General features: G+C 43.7%; 1 protein-coding gene across 2 annotated transcripts in view; it reads right to left on the bottom strand.

The window, feature by feature from the left end:
• vps8 (VPS8 subunit of CORVET complex) overlaps nt 1–18,696 on the bottom strand; it is a 570,202-nt gene that overhangs the window by 279,973 nt on the left and 271,533 nt on the right. For both annotated transcript variants that reach the window (XM_078551411.1, XM_078551410.1), the window contains exon 40: nt 16,692–16,774. In XM_078551411.1, coding sequence (XP_078407537.1) covers nt 16,692–16,774 — 83 coding nt within the window. The remainder of the gene's footprint in view (nt 1–16,691; nt 16,775–18,696) is intronic.

Raw genomic sequence — 18,696 nt, forward strand, 5'->3', positions numbered from 1 at the left:
TGCAAGAGTCACCTGTCCACATTGGTAAACTGGGAGGGTGACCACCTGTGCTTGCAAACAAAATCAGAGAGGGGTGAAGGGATAGTCTCTGCCAAATGTTCACCCTCACCGTGAGACACTGTCCTCGTCAAAACATTAAACAAGCCACCAGGTGTCACCTGGTTCCAAAGGTGACTTAAAGGGTAACTCAACATTATGACATTGGAAAGTGGAGGTACGCTGGCTATGGGAGACCAGAACTGCTTCTGTGATACTGTGGTTACATCAGGCAGCGCCGGACGCCACAGGCAGCGCCGGACGCCACAGGCAGCGCCGGACGCCACAGGCAGCGCCGGACGCCACAGGCAGCGCCGGACGCAACAGGCAGCGCCGGACGCAACAGGCAGCGCCGGACGCAACAGGCATCGCTGGCCACAGATCAGGCAACTTTTTTTTTGGATTTATATTTATCAAGAACTTAAGTCTTTAAAATGAAAAGTAAAAATGTTTCTAAACATCATGCAATTTTTGAAATAATCTGTGAGATGCGATGGAAAATTGGCTTCAAACAGGTTTCCTTTGCCTGTCAAGTTCCAGCTCAATATGATTTGGAAGGAATGGGTTTATTGTTTCATTTGATCATTACTGAAAAGGTACGGAAGGATTAGAGTTTAAGAAACTAATTTTCTTGTTTTAAAATGTTATCCTTGGGAAAATCTCAAAGGCTTTTAAGATCAAATGCTGTCAGGTGACACAAGAGGTTATCGAGACTTTCCTCTGATGTGCAGTCTGAAAGCTGTACACCAGCAATTACTTTTCAATGTCACAGGGATTCATAACATCTCACTGTCTCCTCACAACCAGCATGCAGCACTGTTATTTTGAAGCCAAAAATTGATTTATTACAGAGCACTATCCAAAGAGAGAACTGAAAAGATCAGCCTTTATTCCCTGCCTCAATGCGTGTACACCGTGGCTGAAATTACTCTCAAATTTCCCCACAGATTCATTAGCATAAACTTGAGGGTAAAGTCACCCTTGAATCATCGCAATTGAGGATAATCGATTAGTGACTAGAACCGGGCAACCTGCAGCATCACAGAATGGAGAGGGATTGCCCAGGAAATGAGCCATTCTTAAACTGACTAATTCAACAACTTTGGTTTCTTTAAATTTCCTTGATAAACTGCTTTGACCTGCCCCTAGCGCATAAGGCCAGTGTCCTGTTCCGCTGCAATTGACTTAATTTAACCTAATTTAAAGTAATTGCAGCAACAGGAGAAACACAACAAAGTCAGGTTTCAACTGATTGCTGTTCACCATAGTTACAGGTGGTTAAACACGAGAGTCTTGTGACCACAGGTGCCCGCGCGCCCGAGAACCTGGGCACAACACGATGAACATCTTCAAACAAGCACAGTCAATGCGCAGAAGTTCAATGTTCCCACTGGGCTGCACGGCCATCTTTGTGTGCAAGGACTGCTTCAGGCAACTGAAGCGCAAATATTTCACGGGTGCAACTCATCTTCGAAATTTCCACAAAGCCTAGGGCTACTTTGTTCAATTCTGCCCATATTACACTTCTCAGGCCATGCGAAGCATGAACAAAGGGTAAGTTGGCAATGTTGAAGAGGGTGAGAGGTTTAGGAAAGGAATTCCAAACAGTAGGGTAAAGGTGTTTGAAGGCTCTGCCAACAATGGTGGGATACACAGAGGGCCAAAGTCAGTGGAATAGAGCATTCAGGGAGGGACTGAGGACTGGAGAAGACTGGAGAGACAAGGTAGTCAACACGATCAAGGGATTTTTAAAAATGTACACAGATTTTGAATTGGATACAGTGGGGTCAAGGATCCACTGTAGTTCAATAAGAATAAAGTGATGGGAGGAAGAGATAAAAACTTTAGACAATTTGGAATTGATGAAAGGATCATAATGGGAGGCTAGCAAAGGGGACATTAGAGTAGTAGGATATTGTGGTCACAAAGACGTGCATAAGGGATCTAGCTGTTGAAGGACTGAGGTAGTGATAAGGCAAACAATTTGTTGCTAAGACTTAAAGTTTAGTTCAGGATTGAACAGGAAGCAAGATTGCCAATAGTCTGGTTCATCTAGGGAGAGTGCTCAGATAAGAGCAAGGACTCAATGGCAAAGATAGAGTTTTTAGCAAATAACCAACGTTATTACCTTGGTCCCCATGTATAAATCCAAATTATCCATACGTACCATATGTATCATTCATTACATGCAGCAGCTTGAGCTCTGGGTTATGGAACTTCAAGTACAGGGAAAGATCAAAAAAGGGTGTCAAGATAAGCCCAGCAACTACAAGCCAGTCAGTTTTACTTTAGTGGTGGGGAACCTCCTCGAAACTATAATTCAGGACAAAATTAAGTCATGTGGACAAATGCAGGTTAATGAAAGAAAGCCAGCATGGATTTCTTAGGAGAAGATCGTGTTTAACGAAATTGCTGAAGTTTTTTGAAGAGGTAACATCGAGGGTTGATGATGGGAATGTTGTTGATGTGGTGTATATGGATTTCCAAACGGCATTTGACACAGAGCCACACAATAGACTTGTGAGCAAAGTTATAGCTCATGGAATAAAAGGGACAATAACAACACAGATACGGAATTAGTTGAGCGACAGGAAATAGCGAGTAGTGGTTAATGGATGTCTTTTGTGCTGGAGGAAGGTTTGTAGTGAAGTTTTCCAGGGTTCAGTGCTGAGACCTTTGCTTTTCCTGATATATATTAATGACCTAGAACTTGGCGTACAGGGCACAATTTCAAAATTCGCAGATGATACAAAGCTTGAGAGCCCGCTGTGAACTGTGCAGAGGATAGTGCAGAACTTCAAAAGGACACTGACAAGTTGGTGGAATGAATGATGATGTTCAATGTGGAGAAGTGTGAAGTGATTCATTTTGGTAGGAAGAACATGGAGAGACAATATAAAATAAAGGGTACAATTCTAGAAGTGGGTGCAGGAGCAGAGGGACCTTGGTATATGTGTGCATGTGTCATTGGAGGTGGCAGGACAGGTTGAGAGAGCGATTAATAAAGCATACAGAACACTGAGCTTTATTAATAGGGGCATAGAGTACAAGAGCAAGGAGGTTATGTTGAACTTGTATAAGTCACTGATTCGACCTTAGGGAGCATTGTGTCCAGTTCTGGGCACCACACTTTAGGAAGGATGTGAAGGCATTGGAGAGACTGCAGAAAAGATTCAGAAGGATGGTTCCAGGGATGAAGAACTTCAGTTAAGGGAATAGATTGGAGGAGATCCAACAGAGGACGGTAGTGAGCAGTGACTGAGAAGCACTCTGGGAGAAGTCAGCGCAACTCAGAAGGGGATCGAGGAGAAGGACCCTTGTCCTCAACAGGAGGAAGAGCATCCAACAGAGGGCGGTAGTGAGAAGTGACTGAGAAGCATTCTGGGAGAAGTCAGCGCAGTCACCGCAACTCAGAAGGGGATCGAGGAGGACCCACTGTCAAAGAACGGAATAGCCCCAAACATTACATTGCTGTAGTGTTTCCATCCCTCCCTCCTCCTCAAACCAAAATAAAGAGGGAGAGGCAGTACCTTCAGGAGTGCACCAGACCTGTGAGGGACACTCTTCTGAAAGTGGATTTTTTTTTAAAAAGCAGTTAATTGGTGAGTAAATCCCGGTGAGATTTTTTTTTCAATCTATTAAAGTAAATCATTGCTTAATACTGAGGTAGGAGCTAAAAAAAAGTATAGAGTAGTACTGTGCAAGTATAATTAGTCAAGAAACAAGGTTCCTAGCTAACATAAATGAGGCCCCGAGCTAGCGTATTTTTTAAGAGAGTAACTAGCTTAATCGAGAGGGAAGTCATGGCAGGAGAACTCAGACCCATGATATGCTCCTCCTGCAAGATGTGGGAAATGAGGGACGCTGGTGACCATGTGTGTGGAAGGTGTGTCCAAATGCAGCTTCTAGCTAACCGGATTTCGGAGCTGGAGCATCTGCGATGCTGAGCAAGTTGTGGATAGCATGTTTAGTGAGGTGGTCACACCGCAGGTGAAGATTACACAGGCAGAAAGGGAATGGGTGACCATCAGGAACAATAAAAGACTCAGGAAGGTAGTGCAGGAGTGCCCTGTGGTCATCCCCCTCTCTAACAGATATACCGCCTTGGATACTGTTGGGGGGGAATGGCCTCTCAGGGGAAAGCAGCAACAGCCAAGTTCACGGCACCGTGGGTGGCTCTGCTGCTCAGAGGGACAGGAGAAAAACAAGTGGCAGGGCTATAGTGATAGGGGATTCAATAGTTAGGGGCACAGACAGACGCTTCTGTGGCCACAAACATTAAACAAGGATGGTATGTTGCCTCCCTGGTGCCAGGGTCCAGGATGTCACGGAGCGGCTGCAGGACATTCTGGGGAGGGAAGGTAAACAGCCAGTGGTCGTGGTACACATTGGTACCAACAACATAGGTAAACTAAGGGATGAGGACCTGCAAGCTCAGTACAGGGAGTTAGGAGGTAAATTAAAATGCAGGACCTTAAATGTAGTAATCTCAGGATTACTCCCAGTTCCACGTGCTAGCGAGAGCAGGAATAAGAGGATAGACCAAATGAACACGTGGCTGGAGAGATGGTGTAGCCTGGAGGGATTCAGGTTCTTGAGGCACTGGGACTGATTCTGGGGAAGGTGGGACCTGTACAAACCGGACGGGCTGCACCCAGGCAGAGCTGGGACCAGTGTCCTTGCGGGGGCTTTTGCTAGTTCTGTTGGGGAGTATTTAAACTAGTGTGGCAGGGGGATGGGATCCCAGGAGTAGGATCAGATAGGTCAGATTCAGATCAGAAAAATGGAGGTAGAACATTAGCTAGGGACGTTGTGATAGACATGGAGTTACAGGAGAAGCAAAGTTTACAAAGTGTCCAGCAAGGGAAATTGACAGGGTTAAACTGTCTATACTTCAATGCAATGAGTATTACAAACAAGGTGGATGAGTTAAGGGCACAGGTAGACACATGGCAGCAGGATGTCATTGCTATAACGGAGACCTGACTAAAGGAGGGACAAAACTGGCAGCTTAATATCCCTGGTTATAGAGTCTTCAGACACGATAGAGTAGGAGATAAAAAAGGAGGGGGGGTAGCACTAACGGTTAAAGAATCAATTCCAGTTGTGAGAAGGGATGATATACTAAATGGGTCAACAAACGAGGCTTTATGGATTGAGCTTAGAAATAAAAAAGGGGCAGTCACACTACCGGGAGTATACTACAGACCCCCCAAATAGTGAAAGGGAGATAGAAGAACAAATATGTAGGCAAATTTCTACTTGTAAGAACAAGAGGGCAATGATAGTAGGAGACTTCAACTATCCTAATATCAACTGGGATTCAAACAATATAAGGGGCACTGAGGGAGAAAAATTCATGCAGTGTGTCCAGGAAAATTTTTTCAACCAATTAGTGACAAACCAAACGAGAGGAGATGCAATTCTAGACCTAGTCTTGGGGAACGAAGAAAGGGGAACAAAGAAGAGCAAGTGTGTGGAGTGACAGTTGGCGACATATCGGGGACAGTGATCACAATTCAGCTAGATTTAGCATTACCATGGAAAAGGACAGAGATAAGGCAGGAGTAAAAGTCTTGAACTGGGGGAAGGCAAATTTTGCAGAAATGAGAAGGGACTTGGCTGAGGTGGACTGGACGGCACTGCAGGAGGATAAAACAGTGGAAAACCAGTGGGAAGCACTAAAAAGCAAGATCCTAATTGTACAAAGTAGACATGTCCCCAACAAAAATAAGAGTGGTACTGCCAAATCTAGACCTCCCTGGTTTTCTAGAGGAATACAGGGGAAGATCAAACAGAAAAAGAAAGCGTACGATAGGCACAAAGAACTAAGCACTGCAGGTAGCCTAGACAAATATAGGAAGTGCAGGGATGAAGTAAAAAAGGAAATAAGGAAATCAAAGAGAGGGCATGAAAAAAGATTAGCAAGTAAAGTTAAAGATAACCCAAAGATGTTTTACCAATACATTAATGCTAAAAGGTTAGTTAAGGAAAAAGTGGGACCTATCAGAGATGAAGATGGAAACTTGTGTGTAGATGCAGAGGCTGTGGGAAGGGTTTTGAATGAAGATTTTGTCTCCGTGTTTACAAAGGAAAGGGGGGATGTAGATATAGTAGTCCAGGAGGAACACTGCGAGATATTGGACAGGATAGTCATAAAGAGAGAGGAAGTACTCGAAGGGTTGAAATCCTTGAAAGTTGATAAGTCACCAGGGCCAGATGGATTGTTTCTGAGGCTGCTGAAGGAAGTCAGGGAGGTGATAGCAGATGCTCTGAGGATGATTTTCCAATCTTCAATAGATACAGGGGAAGTACCGGAGGACTGGACAAATGCAAACGTAGTTCCATTGTTTAAAAAGGGATCAAAGGAAATGCCAAACAATTATAGGCCAGTTAGTCTTACATCGGTGGTGAGCAAATTAGTAGAATCAATCCTGAGAGATAGGATTAACTGCCATATGGAAAGGCATGGACTAGTCAGGGATGGTCAGCATGGATTTGTTAAAGGAAGGTCTTGCCTCACAAATTTGATTGAATTCTTTGAGGAAGTGACAAGAAGGGTTGATGAAGGTAGTGCAGTGGATGTTGTGTACATGGATTTTAGCAAGGCATTTGACAAGGTCCCACATGGCAGATTGGTCAGGAAAGTAAAAGCCCATGGGATTCAGGGTAATGTGGCAAACTGGATAAAAGGTTGGCTTTATAACAGGAAACAAAGGGTAACTGTCGATGGATGCCCTTGCAAATGGAAAGTTGTCTCAAGTGGTGTTCCACAGGACTCGGTGTTGGGACCCTTGCTGTTTGTGTTATATATTAACGATTTGGACGTGAATGTGAGGGGCACAATTGGGAAATTTGCAGATGACACAAAGATTGGCTGAGTAGTGGATAGTGTAGAGGATAGCCATAATCTCCAAAATGATATAGATGGGTTGGTGGAGTGGGCGGTAAAGTAGCAGATGGATTTTAACATAGAGAAGTGTGAGGTCATACATTTAGGGAGGTCAAACAGTTACAGGGATTACACAATAAATAGGAATATACTAAGAGGGGTAGATGAAGTGAGAGATCTTGGCGTACAAGTACGCAGGTCCCTGAAGGCAACAATTCAAGTAGACAAGGTTGTAAAAAAGGCAAATGCAATGCTCTCCTTCATTGGCAGAGGTATAGAATATAAAAGTAAGGATATAATGTTGGAATTGTATAAAACACTGGTGAGGCCACAACTGGAGTACTGTGTGCAGTTCTGGTCACATTACAGGAAGAACGTAATAGCTCTGGAGAGAGTGCAGAGGAGGTTTACAAGAATGTTGCCAGGGTTAGAAAAGCGTAGCTATGAGGAGAGATTGGATAGGTTGGGGTTATTTTCCTTAGAACAAAGAAGGCTGAGAGGTGACTTGATTGAGGTGTACACAATTATGAGGGGAATAGATAGAGTGGGCAGGATAAAATTGTTTCCCTTGGTGGAGAATTCTAGAACCAGGGGATATAGATTCAAGATAAGTGGCAGAAGGTGTAGGGGAGACATGAGGAAGAACTTTTTTACACAGAGGGTAGTGGGTGTCTGGAATTCGCTGCCCAAGTTGGTGGTAGAGGCAGAAACTTTAAACTCTTTTTAAAAGTACCTGGATCTGCACCTTAAGTGCTGTAAGCTGCAGGGCTATGGGCCGGGTGCAGGAAGGTGGGATTAGAAAGGGGACCTGGGTGTCCTTGGGCTGGCATGGACAAGATGGGCCAAATGGCCTCCTTCTGTGCTGTAACTTTTCTATGGTTCTAAGTTAGGGCTCTTTCCTTAGAGAAAAGAAGGTTGAGGGGAGATTTCAATGAGGGGTCTGGACAGATCAGATAGGGAGAAACTGTTCCCACTCATGAAAGGATCAAGGGTGAGAGGGGCACAGAATTAAATTAATTAGTAAAAGAAGCAAAATCGATATGAGGAGAAACTGTTTTTATGCAACAAGTGGTTAGGGTTTGGAATGCACTGCCCAAGAATGTGGTGGAGGCAGATTCAATTGAAACTGTCAAAAGGGAATTAGACTCTTATCTGAAAAGGAAGAATGTGGAGGGTTACGGGGAGAAGGTGGGGGAATGGTACTAGCTGAGTTGTTCTTTCGGAGAGCTCGTGCAGACACAATGGGCCAAGTGGGAAGGTTTAAACTAGAGTGGCAAGGCGATGGGAAACTGGGCGGGGAGACACAGGGGAGGGAAACAAAGATAGGAATGAAGGACAGAAAAGTAGAAAGCAGTAGAAACAAGGGCTAGCAGCAAGTAGGGCCATGGTACAAAAAATATGTGCAAAAATGTTAAAAAGACAAATCTAAAGTCACTGTATCTGAATGCATGGAGCATTCGCAATATGGTTACTAATTAATTTATATCTGTGCCCTCTCGTTCTTGATCCTTTCACAAGTGGGAACAGCGCAAATTGATATTAATGGGTACAATACGATTGCGATTACGGAGACATGGCTACAGGATGACCAAGGCTGGGAACCGAATGCCCAAAGGTATTTGATATTTAGGACGGGCAGGCAAAAAGGAAAAGGATGTGGCGTTGCGTTAAAAACATAAAGCTAAAAGCTACTGCGGATGCTGGAAATCCAAAACAAAAACAGAATTACCTGGAAAAACTCAGCAGGTCTGGCAGCATCGGTGGAGAAGAAATCAGTTAACGTTTCGAGTCTTCATGACCCTTCGGCAGAACTGAGTATAGTTAGGAGAAAGGTGAAATATAAGCTGGTCTAAGGTGGGGGGGGCGGGGGGAGAGAGAAGTTGAGGGTGGGATGATTGTGGAGATAAGCAAGCAGTGATAGGAGCAGATAATCAAAAGATGACTCAGACAAAAGGATCAAAGAGGTGTTGAAGGTGGTGATATTGTCCGCATTCAAAGGATCATCCTCCGCCATTTCCGCCAACTCCAGCATGATGCCACCACCAAACACATCTTCCCTTCACCCCCCCGGCGGCATACCGTAGGGATCGTTACCTCCGGGACACCCTGGTCCACTCCTCCATCACCCCCTACTCCTCAACCCCCACCTATGGCACCTCCCCATGCCCACGCAGAAGATGCAACACCTGCCCCTTCACTTCCTCTCTCCTCACCGTCCAAGGGCCCAAACACTCCTTTCAAGTGAAGCAGCATTTCACTTGCATTTCCCCTAACTTAGTCTACTGCATTCGTTGCTCCCAATGCGGTCTCCTCTACATTGGAGAGACCAAACGCAAACTGGGCGACCGTTTTGCAGAACACCTGCGGTCTGGCCGCAAGAAAGACCCAAACCTCCCTGTCGCTTGCCATTTTAACACTCCACCCTGTTCTCTTGCCCACATGTCTGTCCTTGGCTTGCTGCATTGTTCCAGTGAAGCCCAACGCAAACTGGAGGAACAGCACCTCATCTTCCGACTAGGCACTTTACAGCCTTCCGGGCTGAATATTGAATTCCACAACTTTAGATCTTAAACTCCCCCTCCCCCCATCCCCACCCCGTTTCTCCCCCCTCCCTTTTTTTTCAATAATTTATATAGATTCTTCTTTTCCCACCTATTTCCATTATTTTTAAATCTAAAACTAAACTTTGTTAGTCTTTCCACCCCACCCCCACTAGAGCTGTACCTTGAGTATCCTGTCTTCCATTCTTAATTAGCACTTTTCTTAGACAATATCACCACCTTCAACACCTCTTTGATCCTTTTGTCTGAGTCATCTTTTGATTATCTGCTCCTATCACTGCTTGCTTATCTCCACAATCATCCCACCCTCAACTTCTCTCTCCCCCCGCCCCCCCCACCTTAGACCAGCTTATATTTCACCTTTCTCCTAACTATACTCAGTTCTGCTGAAGGGTCATGAAGACTCGAAACGTTAACTGATTTCTTCTCCACCGATGCTGCCAGACCTGCTGAGTTTTTCCAGGTAATTCTGTTTTTGTTGTGGCGTTGCGTTGTTGGTTAAGGCTGAAATTAGTGCGATACTGAGAGAGGATATCGGCTCAGAAAATCGAGATGGAGAATCCGTCTGGGTGGAGCTAAGAAGCAACAAGGGGAGGAAAACATTAGTGAGAGTGTCTATAGGCTTCCAAACAATAGCGGTAAAGTAGGGAACAGCATTAAACAGGAAATTAGAGATGCATGTAACAAGGGTGCTACAGTAATGGCGACTTTAATCCACATATAGACTGGGCAAATCAAATTAGCAATAATACTGTGGTGGATGAATTCCTGGAGTGTGTACGAGATGTCTTTTTTAGACCAGTACATCGAGGAACCGACTAGGGAACAGGCTGTCCTAGATTTGGTATTGTGCAATGAGAAGGGGTTAACTAATAATCTTGTTGTCTGGGGTCCTTTAGGAAATAGTGACCATAACATGAAAGAATTCTTCATTAGGAAAGTGAAGTAGCCCGATCCGAAACTAGGATCCTAAATCTAAAGTATGAAGGTATGAAGTGTGAGTTAGCGAAGATAGTTTGGAGAACTTCATTAAAAGGCATGGCGGTGGATAGACAATGACTAATATTTAAGGAACAAATGTATGCATTGCAACAGTTATACATTCCCTTTCTGGCACAGAAACACAACAGGAAAAGCGGCCCAACCATGGCTAACAAAAGAAATTAAGGATAGTATTAGATCCAAAGAGGAGTCATATAAAGCTGCTAGAAAAAGCAGCAAGCCTGAGGATTGGGAGCAGTTTAGAATTCAGCAAAGGAGGATCAAGAGATCGATTAAGAGGGTAAAAATAGAATATGCGAGTAAACTTGCAAGCAACATAAAAGCGGACTGGAAAAGCTTCTCTAAGTATGTAAAAAGAAAAAAATTAGTGAAGACAAATGTAGGTCCCTTACAGTCTGAAACAGGATAATTTATAATAGAGAACAAGGAAATGGCAGAGCAATTAAACAACTACTTTAGTTCTGGCTTGATGGAGGAAGACAGAAATAACTTCCCAGAAATGCTAGGAAACCAAGGGTTTTGCGAAGAGAAGGAATTGAAGGAAATTAGTATTACTAAAACATGAATGCTGGAAAAGTTAATGGGACTGATAAATCCCCAGAGCCCGATAATCTACATCCCAGGATACTAAAGGTGGTGGCCATGGAAATAGTGGATACATTGGTTGTCATCTTCCAAAATTCTGTAGATTCTGGAACAGTCCCAGCAGATTGGAGGGTGGCAAATGTAACCCCACTATTTAAAAAAGGAGGGAGGGAGAAAACAGTGAATTACAGACCGGTTAGCCTGACATCAGTAGTAGGGAAAATGCTAGAGTCTATTATAAAGAATGTGATAACAGGACACTTAGAAAACATCAACGAGATTAGACAAGGTCAACATGGATTTATGAAAGGAAAATCATGTCTGATGAACCTACTGGAGTTTTTTTGAGGATGTAACTAGCAGAACAGATAAGAAAGAACCAATGGATGTGGTGTATTGGGATTTTCAGAAAGCTTTTGATAAAGTCCCGCATAAAAGGTTAGTGTGCAAAATTAAAGCACATAGGATTGGGGGCAATATATTGGCATGGACTGAGAATTGGTTAGCAGACAGGAAACAGAGTAGGAATAAATGGATCTTTTTTGGAATGGCAGGCTGTGACTAGTGGGGTACCGCAGAGATCAGTGCTTGGGCCCCAGCTATTCACAATATATATCGATGATTTGGATGAGGGAACCAAATGAAATATTTCCAAGTTTGCTGACGACACGAAACTTGGTGGGTATGTAAGCGGTGAGGAGGATGTTAAGGGGCTTGAAGGCGATTTAGACAAGTTGAGTGAGTGGGCAATTATATGGCAGATGCAGTATAACGTGGACAAGTGTGAAGTTATCCACTTTGGTAGGAAAAACAGAATGCCAGAGTATTATTTAATGGGGATCATCCTCCGCCATTTCCGCCAACTCCAGCATGATGCCACCACCAAACACATCTTCCCTTCACGCCCCCGGGCGGCATTCCGCAGGGATTGTTCCCTCTAGGTAACCCTGGTCCACTCCTCCATCACCCCTTACACCTCAACCCCCACCCACAGCACCTTCCCATGCAACCGCAGAAGGTGCAACACCTGCCCCTTTACTTCCCCGCTCCTCACCGTCCAAGGGCCCAAACACTCCTTTCAAGTGAAGCAGCATTTCATTTGCACTTCCCTCAATTTAGTCTACTGCATTCGCTGCTCCCAAACACAGTTTCCTCTACCTTGGAGAGACCAAACGCAGACTGGGTGACCGCTTTGCGGAACACCTTCGGTCTGTCCGCAAGCATGACCCAGACCTCCCTGTCGCTTGCCATTTCAACACTCCACCCTGCTCTCATGGCCACATGTCCGTCCTTGGCCTGCTGCATTGTTCCAGTGAAGCTCAACGCAAACTGGAGGAACAGCACCTCATCTTCCGACTAGGCACTTTACAGCCTTCCGGACTGAAAATTTAATTCAACTACTTTAGATCATGAACTCTCTCCTCCATCCCCACCCCCTTTCCGATCCCCCTTTTTTCCAATAATTTATATAGAATTTTCTTTTCCCACCTATTTCCATTATTTTTAAATGTATTTCCATCCATTGTTTTATCTCTACCTTTTAGCCTATTTCGATCCCTTCCCTCCACTCCACCCCCACTAGGGCTATCTGTATCTTGCTCATCCTGCTTTCTACCCTTAATGTCACCTATTATCACATTCCTTAGATAATATCACCGCCTTCAACACCTCTTTGTCCTTTTGTCTGTGACATCTTTTGGTTATCTCCACCTATCACTGGCCCTCTATCCAGCTCTACCTGTCCCACCGCCCCCCTTAAACCAGCTTATATTTCACCACTTTTCTATTTTTCCTTAGTTCTGTTGAAGAGTCATACGGACTCAAAACGTTAACTGTGCTCCTCTCCGCAGATGCTGCCAGACCTGCTGAATTTTTCCAGGTATTTTTATTTTTGTTTTGGATTTCCAGCATCCGCAGTTTTTTGCTTTTATATTATTTAATGGTGACAGATTGGGAAATGTTGATTTACAAAGGGACCTGGGTGTCCTTGTACACCAATCAATGAAAGTAAATGGGCAGGTGCAGCAAGCAATTAGGAAGGCAAATGGTACGTTGGGCTTCATTGTGAGAGGACTTCAGTACAGGAGTAAGGATGTCTAACTGCAGCTGTACAGGGCCTTGCTGAGGCCACACCTGGAGTATTGTGTGCAGTTTTGGTCTCCTTACTGGAGAAAGGATATACTTGCCATAGAGGGAGGGCAGCGAAGGTTCACCAGGTTGATTCCTGGGATGGCAGGATTGTCATATGAGGAGAGATTGGGTCAACTGGACCTGTATTCACTGGAGTTTAGAAGAATGAGAGGGTATCCCATTGAAACGTATAAACTTTTGACAAGGCTGGACAGAATGGACGCTGGGATGATGTTTCCTCTTGCTGGGGGGGCGTCTAGAACAAGGGGTCACAGTCTCAGGATACAGGGTAGACCATTTAGGACTGAGATGAGGAGAAACCTCTTCATTCAGAGGGTGGTGAACCTGTGGAATTCTCCACCACAGAGGTTTGTGCAGGCCAAGTCACTGGATATATTTAAGAAGGAAATAGATTTCTAGACTCTAAAGGCGCCAAGGGGTATGGGGAGAGAGGGGGAGTACAGCGCTGAGATAGAGGATCAGCCATGATCATATTGAATGGCACAGCAAGCTCGAAGGGCCGAATGACCTACTCCTGCTCCTAGTTTCTATTTTTCTGTTTCTAAATGAACTCCTTCTACACCTTAAACAATTCTGTGAAAAGTAAAACAGGACCGAGGACTGGCATCAAGGTATACCACATGAATCCCTTCTCCAATAGGAGTAAAACACATGAATATTAATATCTCTTCAAAAATCTTTCCATCCATGCTGCCAGAGTACCTGAATTTTTACATCAAGTCTCTTGTGTGACATAAAATTAAATGCCTTCTGAAAACCGATCTACTGCATTGTAGTTATGTGCATAATTATTGCTTCAAAGAAAAATCTTAAATTATCTAAAGACAAGTTGCTTCTAACAAATCCATGCTGATCATCCTCAATTAAGCTGTGCATCTGCAACGGCTCATGAAGCTGTTCTATAGATTCTCGGGGTTTGCACACAACTGATGTTAGCTACGCTCACCCGGTTTCTCCTATGTTTTATTCTTGTACAAAACTGAATATCACTCACTTTGCTGAAGGCAAGATCTCACTTAGACTCCAAGATATAAACACAATGGTTTTTCGAATACCGGCAATAATAGTGGTATAGTCGAATACCGACACTAATTGCAGTAGTGGAGTAGAAGCCTCCATTCTCTGAAACTGAACTCTCTGGTCCATAAAGGCGCTACCATTTTAAGTCACTGGGAGAAGATAAGAGAAATCAGGCCTGAACAGAACAGTTATTGGTCATCTGCACCACATTCACTGTGGAACTGGGAACAAAAGCTTTCATGTGCATAAAACATTATTAAACACACTGACAAGAAAAGAACTGTGCATTAAGATTATCAAATAAAGCATCACAGTTCCCATATCAAACTCTTTAATTTTTCAACGCTTCACATTATAGGAAGGTCAATAACTCACCACAACAGAGTTGGAAACTAATTAGAGAAAATTAATCAACAATCATAAGCTACTTTTATGAGCTTGTTTGCTTGTAGAATGGAAAACTACTTTCTAAAATAAAGAGGAATAATATTTCAAGGTCTTCACTTCCCAAATACGCATTACCATGGTGGGCTGTAAAATCTGTGCCTTGTTTTGGCTCCATTTTTTTTCTGAAAATTGGGCTGGATTGTATGACCCTTTGCTGGTGCTTTTGAAGGTTGGGGGAGGTGGTTGTAAAATAAAGCGGTGGCCCTCCTACCGCCTTCCCAACCAACCCCTAACTCTCTCCCATATCACGGTGGTTGGGGAAGGCGTCAGGTAGTCCACCCACCTGCCCATTCTTTGGTTTATTGAGGCACTTAAGTGGTCAAATAATGGCTACTTAAGGGCCCCATTTCAGCTCTGCTACTGCTTTACATGCTGCAGGGCAAAATGGGTAGTCCAGCAGTTCCCTTATTTCCCCCCCCACCATGTCCCCCATGATCATACCCCCATTTTACCCTCCCTGCACCTCTCAAATCCAGCCCCCCACTCTCATCCCACCTCCATCCTCACCCTCCCTTGCTAGCCTTTGCAGCCAGGCTTGTCCAAAATCCCAGACTTACCTGTTAAGTCCGGTCTGCATCAATCTTCTTCCTTGGCGGCTGCCTGTAGTCCCAGCAGCGGCCACTGCTCAATCCTGGCGCTGCTGGGGACTACAGAGCTGCTAGCCATCTGATTGGCCAGCAGCTCTCTTGAGGCAGGACCTCCTCCTAAGAAGGGGGCAGAAGTCTCACTCTGACTGAATATAGGCTGCCCCCAGTGTAATATCACTGCACGGCTGCCACGTCCGGACGGGCAGACTGACAACCCGGGAGGGGCGGCAGGGAATATGACGCCCAATAAAATCCAGCCCATTAAGTTTGCTGAGCAAACTCAGTTTGGTGACTTTTGTCAAAGAAATATACAGCGGGAAATTCTTCCTTAGCGCACTCACTAAGTAAAATAACCGTACAGGACACCACTGCTCATAGCTTTTTATCTGCTTTGGAAAATAAATTACATTCTGCACTAATATACCAACCCCCCAACCCCCCACCCCCACCTGCCTCCCCAGAAATTTGTGGTAAGGAAGAGATGCCCTGTGAGTTTCGAGTGACCACAAGCTGCTGGACAATTTGTGCCCCTCCACCGTTAATCTCACAAGAGATCGGCCGTCGACATCCCCAGCTACGTCAAGAAATTGTCAGGTTTGTGTCGTAAATCACAAATTAAACTCACTTCAGAAAACGAAGGCTGCTATTCCATGCTGTAAGGGCCATGTTTATTGGGGTTATTAATGGCCCCACAACATGTCACTCAACCTCGGGAGGCTCAGAAAGGAAACCAAAACAAATCAGGTTTCACTCCTTCAGGTGACAAATTGTTCTTGGAAGTTTTTTTTTAAAAAAATTATGGATCCTTTCTTTTGTCTGTTTTTTTCTCTTTGTTCACTCCTTGGACTATAGGAACAGGAATAGACTACTTAGCCCCTTGGCCCTGGTCCATCATTTAATGAAATCACCGACGCTCTGTGACTTAACCCCATCTACCCACCTTTGCCTAAATCCATAATACCTTTGGCCAATAAAAACCAATCAATCTCAAATTTAAAATTAGCAAAGGACCTAGAATTAATTGTCACTCCAGAAGAGAGTTCCAAACTTCTATTGTCCTTGGCGCATAAAACTGTTTTCTAATTTCACTCCTGTAAAGTCTGGCCCTAATTTTTAGGCAACACCTCCCAGTCCTCGATTCCCAAACAAGCAGAAATAGTTTGTCTCTATCTACCCTATTGGATTCCCTAAATATCTTGAAAACTTCATTCAGACCATCCTTTAATCTTCTAAGTTCCAGCGAAAACTACAACCTATACTTCGCCATTGGGGTCCAGGTATAATTCTAGTAAAGTGACACTACGCCTCCTTCCAAGACCAAGGTATCCCTCCCAAGGTGCAGTGCACAGGACTGCTCACACTACAAGGTGTGGTCTAACAAGAGCTTTGATCAGTGCTTTTAGGACTTACCTGTAATATGCGCTGCAAAATTGATGGAAGTGCTATAAATCCTGTCATGCTGTTCAGTACTTGTTTTGTCAGGTGCTTCAGAGCTGTGAATCGAAGATCAGAATATAAATTTAACCAGGGTATAATAAAGAGTATTTCACACAATTGTGGAGCTGGGTGATAAGAGTATATCTGACGTCCTGTTGACAGGATAAAGATCTCCTATTTCAAAGCTCAATTAAGCAGTCTCACTCACAGGAACTTTTGATGGTTGGAGTGAGGAGTAAAGGTTCCTTTGCTGGTTCACCTTTGAGAGGACCCTCACCTGTGATTCGGCGCTAAGGCACTGTGTAGATTGCAAATGTTTTTTTTTTGAACGAGACCATGAATTTTGGTATAGAAGCACGTTAAAGATTTGATGTTTCAAACTGGGACTGAAGACTAAAATGGATCCAAAGATCACACTTGCAGATTGATCAGGTTACACAGTAACTCAAAATGGGCCCATTTGGGAGGCATGAATGCACATTGTTGAGTTGTTCAGTCGCTGACACTCTGAAGATATAGAGTCCATTTATGAACAGCAGTCATCAGAAAACCACGAGCGGCATCAATCCATTCTCACTTAAACGGAACAAAATTTTATTTTCACCATATTGCTGTTAATGCAGGTGGGTCTGTGGAATTTGAAGTTCAACAGCACCAAAATTTACATTTTCTTGATCATTGCCTGACATTTAGGATAGTGCCACTTCAGTTAACGGTATTGCACTGTTACATTGGTGAGTTGATTATAAATGTGCATCTGGGAAGACATGGCCTGATACTAAGTAAGTCATTTGAAAGGCCATTTCCTCCTTGAGCCCACAGCATCAATTACCTGCTGCACAACAGAGCAAAGGTCATTAAGAATCCCATCAATATCTGGAATATTAAATGCTTCAGTCTTGAGTGGAGTGGGGGAACCTTATAGTAAACTGCAGTGAATTGTCTTTGTTCTGATTGTATGAAGCTATAATCAGTGCTCGATAATAAAACCGTACCCAAGATTAAACTGCTGCTTGTAGGAAGATGAATATTGTTAAATCCGAAAAGAATCTTAATTACAAGGCATTAGATGGCTGTTTAAATTAATAGCTTGAAATATAATCTTAAATATTAAGTCCAGCTCTACATTGTAGCGGGGCGAAATATTTAATCTCATTTTGTTATACGTGCTCTGGTGAAAAGCCACAGGACAAATTCTAAATACATGGATTAAATACTGTTCCATCTGAGAATACAGTTTCCAACTCATCTAGTTGGACCTCACAGACGTCTTCGAAAATGCTTCTAGTTTCATCGTAAAGTTGCTTTCTTTCCAAATAGTATTTCTGTGCAGTTAAAATCGTTTAGGTCATTAACATCTTTGATGCACAAAAGTTCTTGAAAAGGTAGAGGAATTAATATAATTCTTCTCTTAATGTGTTAATCTTGGCTAGTCAGTTTTACCCAAAATATAACATTAGTTAGTATTCCAGGTGCACAACCTGGTTATTGTTATAGCTGCTGCTAAATCTCTGAGAGAATCCACCTGTTCATCCATTTCTAATCTCTCATTCCCTCACAAACTAAATACTCTGGCTTTCACAACTCAACTCAGTTTCAGGCTTCTCTTAGTTTCTTACAAACCAACATTGTCACTCTCCAAGCTTCATGCAATTATATTCCTCGGAACCATTTAAACTGATATTCAGACTCTCTGGGCGAACTCTCTCCCAGTTTCAAGTGAACAAATCACTCCAGCCAAACCACAGCCCTTTATTTTTTTTTTATTCATTCATGGGATGTGGGCATCACTGGCTAGGTCAGCATTTATTGCCCATCCCTCATTGCCCTTGTTCAGAGGGCATTTAAGAGTCAACCACATTGCTGTGGGTCTGGAGTCACATGTAGGCCAGACCAGGTAAGGACAACAGATTTCCTTCCCTATTGGATATTAGTGAACTAAATGGGTTTTTACAACAATCGACAATGGTTTTGTGGT

This window comes from Cetorhinus maximus, chromosome 11 (assembly GCF_964194155.1).
Source record: "Cetorhinus maximus chromosome 11, sCetMax3.hap1.1, whole genome shotgun sequence".
Lineage (NCBI taxonomy): Eukaryota > Metazoa > Chordata > Chondrichthyes > Lamniformes > Cetorhinidae > Cetorhinus > Cetorhinus maximus.